The sequence below is a fragment of the Babylonia areolata genome, chromosome 11 (genome assembly GCF_041734735.1).
Source record: "Babylonia areolata isolate BAREFJ2019XMU chromosome 11, ASM4173473v1, whole genome shotgun sequence".
Taxonomy (NCBI): Eukaryota; Metazoa; Mollusca; class Gastropoda; order Neogastropoda; family Buccinidae; genus Babylonia; species Babylonia areolata.
Genome location: NC_134886.1, coordinates 40,619,526 through 40,627,025, shown reverse-complemented (window position 1 = coordinate 40,627,025; position 7,500 = coordinate 40,619,526). Strand labels below are relative to the sequence as shown.

The following is a 7,500-nucleotide window of genomic DNA, read 5'->3' as shown; positions in this document are numbered from 1 at the left end:
TTTATCTATTTATGTCATTCTTCATAACTAGTTTCTTTCTTTTTTGTTTTATATTTCTCCCTCCAATAGTCTCTCAGTTTCACTCCACTACATGTGGACATTTCAGTATGACTGTAGGTTCGTAACATTTGTGTCAAAATTGAGTACAGTATCTCTAACAATGGAGGCCAAAACCTCTGAATAGGACTTTACCCACAATACAATACAACGCAATAACACAATACAATACAATACAATACAATCAGTCGGGATTTACGCGTACGTGTATTCAAAGGCTCGTCACTCTCACCATTCAGCCTACAGTCAAACGCGCGCACGCCAAGGTTTATATTAAAAGTTAAAATAGTGACACATATTGGGCAGATTACCTACATTAAAGCGATAAACCACAGAAAGTTGATTCAGCATACAATAATAGTTTAAAAAAAAGAAAAAAAAGAAAAAAAGATCTGTTCTGAATTAACATGCACATTAAGAAACCACTGATTTTAGGAGACGAACGCAAATGTAAATCCAACATCAACATATATAAATGAAGAAACATACAAACAGATAGACAGACGAATAAGTGACACACCTTCCTGCTCTGTCTCCACGAACATGCGCAATGCAACTGTCACGTGTAGTCATTTCCGGACAGTAACCGAGCATGCGCGTACCTCCCTTTGCCCCTAAACCTCCTCCCCCTCACACACACAGACACACAGACACAGATGGAGACACACACACACACACACCGACACACACACACACACACACACACACACACACACACTTATTCTTCTGTTGTTGTTGTCGTGGAAACCCTGCTGTAAAGGCAGCCAAAGCTCACACTCAGGGAGCATTTTTCGTGTTTTTTTTACTATGTGCGGCAGATGAAGATCACTGTCGCCCTTGTGCTGGGGGCGTGTGCCACGACTCTGGCCGCGACCACCGAGAGTCCTTGGTGGGGACGTAGCAGCACAAGACCACCCTGGGCTACAACATGGTGGCCTTGGTGGCAATCAACCAGCACCAGACCATGGTGGCAATCAACCAGCACCAGACCATGGTGGCAATCAACCAGCACCAGACCATGGCGGCAATCAACCAGCTATAATCCCTGGTGGCAATCAACCAGTACCAGACCATGGTGGCAATCAACCAGCACCAGACCTTGGTGGCAATCAACCAGCTATAATCCCTGGTGGCAATCAACCAGCACCAGACCATGGTGGCAATCAACCAGCTATAATCCCTGGTGGCAATCAACCAGCTCCAGACCATGGTGGCAATCAACCAGCAGCAGACCATGGTGGCAATCAACCAGCTCCAGACCATGGTGGCAATCAACCAGCAGCAGACCATGGTGGCAATCAACCAGCTCCAGACCATGGTGGCAATCAACCAGCTCCAGAAGGCCTTGGATGCACTCCACCACCACCACCCACAACCACAACCACAACCATCACCTGAATCTGGGTGGTGAGCTGGGTAAGTTGGCTCAGTTTTGCTGGTGACCAGTTTGCAAAAAATCTCTGCCTGACACGAAACTCACTCTACATCACCACGCATTTAGACGTGTGTGTGTGTGTGTGTGTGTGTGTGTGTGTGTGTGTGTGTGTGTGTGTGTGTGTGTGTGTTTGTTTGTGTGTGTGTGTGTGTGTGTGTGTGTGTGTGTGTGTGTGTGTGTTTTCTTCTCAAGGTTTTTTTTTTTTTCTCGAAGTCTTCACACTGCTGCTAAATCAAAATTTCCTTTGCATTCTTCAGCTTCAGTTCTGGACCGCTTTTCTTTTCTTTCTTTTTAATTTTTTTTATAGCCCTATATTTATCTTTTCCTTTCTTACTTTTCTTGTATGGTTTACCTGCCCCCTTTTGTCCAGATACTCCTGAAACTAAATTGCATTTTTTTGGTATGTCCTAACTGCACTGATTTGCACACCCAAGTCATGTCGTGTAAATTTCACAGGCATCTTTTATTTGTATTTCTTTTTATCACAACAGATTTCTCTGTGTGAAATTCGGGCTGCTCTCCCCAGGGAGAGCGCGTCGCTACACTACAGCGCCACCCTTTTTTTTTTTTTTTTCCTGCATGCAGTTTTATTTGTTTTTCCTATCGATGTGGATTTTTCTACAGAATTTTGCCAGGAACAACCCTTTTGTTGCCGTGGGTTCTTTTACGTGCGCTAAGTGCATGCTGCGCACGGGACCTCGGTTTATCGTCTCATCCGAATGACTAGCGTCCAGACCACCACTCAAGGTCTAGTGGAGGGGGAGAAAATATCGGCGGCTGAACCGTGATTCGAACCAGCGCGCTCAGATTCTCTCGCTTCCTAGGCGGACGCGTTACCTCTAGGCCATCACTCCACCAACTTTCATTGTTCAAGCTACCATTGCTGGTCTCTAGCGGAAATGAGAACGTTATTCCAACACTCAGTGAGTTTGTGTCCAATCACAAAAGGAGCCAAAAGAAACGTGTGTGTTTTTCAAAAGCGGTATTCTAGTACGTGAACTCTGTTTGCCTGGGCCAAAATGCCCTTGGTGATTTTTGTTAACCCTTTTGGCTTTGACAGACTTGATGATCCGTGAAGAAGTGAGCATGCTGCTGAACAGAGACCCGGATCTCAGTGTGTCTCACTGCACCACCAAGTGTGACGCCCTCTTCGACCTCGTCGGCTACATCCATGAGCACAACACTGACCGTCTGTGTCACTATGAGTGTAAAAAGTGAGGTTTTCTTCTTACTTTAATTTTGTTTTGTATCTGTTGTGTAACTATGAGGTCAGGAAGTGAGGTATTCTTCTTACTTTAATTTTGTTTTGTATCTGTTGTGTAACTATGAGGTCAGGAAGTGAGGTATTCTTCTTACTTTAATTTTGTTTTGTATCTGTTGTGTAACTATGAGGTCACAAAGTGAGGTATTCTTCTTACTTTAATTTTGTTTTGTATCTGTTGTGTAACTATGAGGTCAGAAATGGAGGCCTTTCTTTATACTTTAAAACAATGACTTTTCTGTGTCAGTATGAGTGTAGAACGTGGGGCCTTCTTACTTTAAAACAAATGGTATCTGTTGTGTAACTAAGAGGTTAGAAAGTGAGGTATTCTCCTTACTTTAAAAAAAGAGAAGAATCTGACCTGCTGTGTCAGTATGAGTGAGAAAACGTGAGGCCTGCTTCTTACTTAAAAAAATCTGACCTGCTGTGTCAGTATGAGTGAGAAAACGTGAGGCCTGCTTCTTACTTAAAAAAATCTGACCTGCTGTGTCAGTATGAGTGAGAAAACGTGAGGTTTGCTTCTTACTTAAAAAAAGATCTGACCTGCTGTGTCAGTATGAGTGAGAAAACGTGAGGCCTGCTTCTTACTTAAAAAAATCTGACCTGCTGTGTCAGTATGAGTGAGAAAACGTGAGGCCTGCTTCTTACTTAAAAAAATCTGACCTGCTGTGTCAGTATGAGTGAGAAAACATGAAGTCTGCTTCTTACTTTAAAAAAAGAGAAGAATCTGACCTGCTGTGTCAGTATGAGTGAGAAAACATGAAGTCTGCTTCTTACTTTAAAAAAAAGAAAAAAAAGAAAGAAGAATCTGACCTGCTGTGTCAGTATGAGTGAGAAAACATGAAGTCTGCTTCTTACTTTAAAAAAAAAGAAAAAAGAAAGAAGAATCTGACCTGCTGTGTCAGTATGAGTGAGAAAACATGAAGTCTGCTTCTTACTTTAAAAAAAAAGAAAAAAGAAAGAAGAATCTGACCTGCTGTGTCAGTATGAGTGAGAAAACATGAAGTCTGCTTCCTACTTTAAAAAAAGAGAAGAATCTGACCTGCTGTGTCAGTATGAGTGAGAAAACGTGAAGTCTGCTTCTTACTTTAAAAAAAGAGAAGAATCTGACCTGCTGTGTCAGTATGAGTGAGAAAACGTGAAGTCTGCTTCTTACTTTAAAAAAAGAGAAGAATCTGACCTGCTGTGTCAGTATGAGTGAGAAAACGTGAGGCCTGCTTCTTACTTAAAAAAATCTGACCTGCTGTGTCAGTATGAGTGAGAAAACGTGAGGCCTGCTTCTTACTTAAAAAAAAAAAATCTGACCTGCTGTGTCACTTTGAACATAGAAAGTGAAGTCATCATTACCTTAAAAGATGGTATCTGCTGTGTCACTATGAGGTTAGAAAATGAGGTCTTCTTCTTTACTTAAAAGTAATCTGACCTGCTGTGTCAGTAGCGTCACAAGTGAGGCCTTGTGTGCATGGACATATATTTGTGTACCAATCACAGTGGGTTCTTCCATATCATTTTGCCAGAGGACAACCCTTATGTTTCCATGATTCTTTTTTCAGTGCGTGAAGTGCTATACCGCACACGGGACTCGATTTATCGTCCCATCAGAGTGACTAGACGTTCATTTTGATTTTCCAGTTAAACGTGGAAGAAAGGGCCAGACCTGGAATTGAACCCGGACCCTCACAGACACTATGTTTATTGGCAGATAAGCGTCTTAACCATTCTGCCACCTTTTCTTCTGTGAATAGAAACTTAAACTATCACGAGTACACAAACGACTCCAAGGATCAGCACAATAGCACAACTGGGGAAAGGGGTGACTTAAAACAAGGAAGACAGTGCATGATACAGATGACATGATAAAATACAATAATACAATAATAAAATTGAAGTGCAACGTTGTGAGCACAGTATAAGCTTATTGATGCTCTTTTGTCATTCATTGCATCGTAATCATGTGTATTGTTGAACAATTAAAGATTATGTAAACCAAAATACATGTAAGACAGAGATACGCAGACGCTGGCGTGCGAGTGCACCTTTATCCATGTCGCGCGCGCGCGCACACACACACACACGCACACATACACACACACACACACACACACACACACACACACACACACACACACACACACACACGCACACACACACACACACACACACACACACACACACGCACACACACACACACACACACACACACACACACACACACGCACACACACACACACGCACACACACACACACACACACACACACACACACACACACACATCCATACCCCACTCACACCAAAAAGCACAAAGTACCTGAAATCATAACAGCATTTATACTAAGATGAGAGCTTCTTGTATTATCACTGTATCTCTTACGGTAGGATTATATCTGGGCCGACAGCAAAGTGATACCTGTATGGTCAATGGTTTCTCCATTCCAATGGGAATTTATTACAGTTTAGTCTTGTGTGGACCATGACTCTCAAACTAGTAGGTAAGATTGCGCTGGCTCTTTGTGCCGCAGCCTTGGGGTCTTGTTGGCCTTTGGAAATCATCCCAACACCAACTGTCCTAAAGCCCTCTTTGCCGATAGAGCGGGCATGTAACTTGGGCAAAACACTATCCACTATAATCAAATCAGATAGCTGGGACAGGATTCGCCTCCTCTGCTGTTCTGATGGTCATAGTCGGACACGAACGACTATCATGCAAAAAAATACAAAATACGGCAAGATTGCGAAATCACTAGTTTCGTGAAATGTCTGAAACTTTTAGTAATTTCGGGTAACCACTGTAGCCACAAGAGATTTAATAATAATAATAATGGATACTTATATAGCACACTATCCAGAAATCTGCTCTAGGTGCTTTACAAAAACACTTTGTTGACATAAAACATTACATCTATGTTACATATACACACCAAAATATGACTACACACACACACACACACACACACACACACACACACACACACACACACTGCGTACATACATTTTAACAATACATGTGTATCTAACAGCTACCCTAACACATACGCACACATGGGCAGGCACAAACTTACATAAACGCACGCGCACACAATACACATTCATATACATGCATGTAGTTATGTACACATACATATGTATACACACATAGTCAAGCACAGCTAACGCAAAGGAAGTGGACCTGCCACAATTGAACTTACTGCTGAGGGAAAAGGTGAGTTTTTAGACGAGATTTAAAAGATGCGAGGGAATCAGAATGACAGAGGTTATCAGGGAGCTTGTTCCACGTGTTTGGCGATTGAAAAGAAAACGATCTGTGTCAATAGGTTTGAAATTTCTGAAATTCTCAGTGATTTCAGAAAGCCTCTCCCAACATTTATCCACTTTCTTTCTTTCTCCTCTTTCTTCCTTCTTTTCTGCATGCTACCCACCCCTTTGGACAGACCAAAGTGGCGTTCAGCTGTCCACAAAGGCGCCAAATCCCTGTGAGGCCAACAGAATCGCTGCAGCAGAGCAACGCAGACAGGCCAGGAAAAGCAGTGCCAGCAAGTCCCCGACAGCCGCCACCATCCCCTGTCCACACTGCGTCAGAACCTTCCGGGCGCGGATTGGCCTGACCAGTCATCTGCGCACCCACAGAGCCCAACCCACCCACCCCCAGGATGACTAGATGGTCCTCGTCGATCCCGACGGACGAACCACCCACCCCCAGGATGACTAGATGGTCCTCGTCGATCCCGACTGACGAACCACACACCCCCAGGATGACTAGATGGTCCTCGTCGATCCCGACTGACGAACCACACCCCCCCAGGATGACTAGATGGTCCTCGTCGATCCTGACGGACGAGCCCCCCCCCCCCCCCCCCCAGGATGACTAGATGGTCCTCGTCGATCCCGACGGACGAACCACACATCCCTTCATCCCTCATCCTCATCACCTTCCCCTCCTTTTCGTCCTCCCTTCATCTGTATCGTCTGTGTTATCGTTCGTCCTCTTCAGACTCTGATCTAGTTTCGTTGTGTTTCAGACTCATTCACGCTCTGCATGGTCACCATGGAAGCCACAATCACCATTGAAACCATGGTTACCGCGCAACATCCACTGACCCTCTGTAGTGATCGGACAGCGCTGAAGGACAATCGAACCTTGTGTAGCCAGAAAAGGGAGAAATTCTGTGTCAGTTTACTGCTGGCAGTATTCGTAACAGTACAAGAAAATGGCTTCGTAACTGAGACTGTTGATAAAGCGTTTATCTAACTTCTGTTTTGAATTTAAAAAAAAAAAGAAAAAAAGGAGACACACACACACACACACACACACACATGCACACACGCACGCACGCACGCGCACACACACACGCACACACACACACACACACACACACACACACACACACACACACACACACACACACACACACACACACACACTCAATCAATCAGTCAATCAATCAATCATGTAAAACGTTTTGAAAATTTTCATTTGTTTTTTGTTTGTTTTTGTTGTTGTTGTTGTTGCTGTTGTTGTTGTTGTTGTTGTTGTTGTTTTTGTGTTTTTTTTCGTTCACAACTATAATAGAAATCGTAATCATGTAAAACTGCTTGAAGATCGTCGGTCTTTTTTTGGGTGTTTACAACAGAAGTTGTTAACGGTAATTATATGTACAATAAATACATCAAACAGAGACATGTTGTGAAGATTATTTTTTCCAACATCTGCTCGTCAACACAAAATGCAGTACCAATACACAAAGATAA

At 43.3% G+C, this 7,500-nt stretch overlaps 1 protein-coding gene across 1 annotated transcript in view; it reads left to right on the top strand.

The window, feature by feature from the left end:
• Positions 1–7,006, top strand: part of LOC143287730 (uncharacterized) — a 7,578-nt gene extending 572 nt beyond the window's left edge. Inside the window, exons 2-4 of the mRNA XM_076595969.1 lie at positions 876–1,473; positions 2,553–2,706; positions 6,771–7,006. Coding sequence (XP_076452084.1) covers positions 876–1,473; positions 2,553–2,706; positions 6,771–6,819 — 801 coding nt within the window. The 3' untranslated portion in view covers positions 6,820–7,006. The remainder of the gene's footprint in view (positions 1–875; positions 1,474–2,552; positions 2,707–6,770) is intronic.
• Positions 7,007–7,500: the final 494 nt, after the last annotated feature.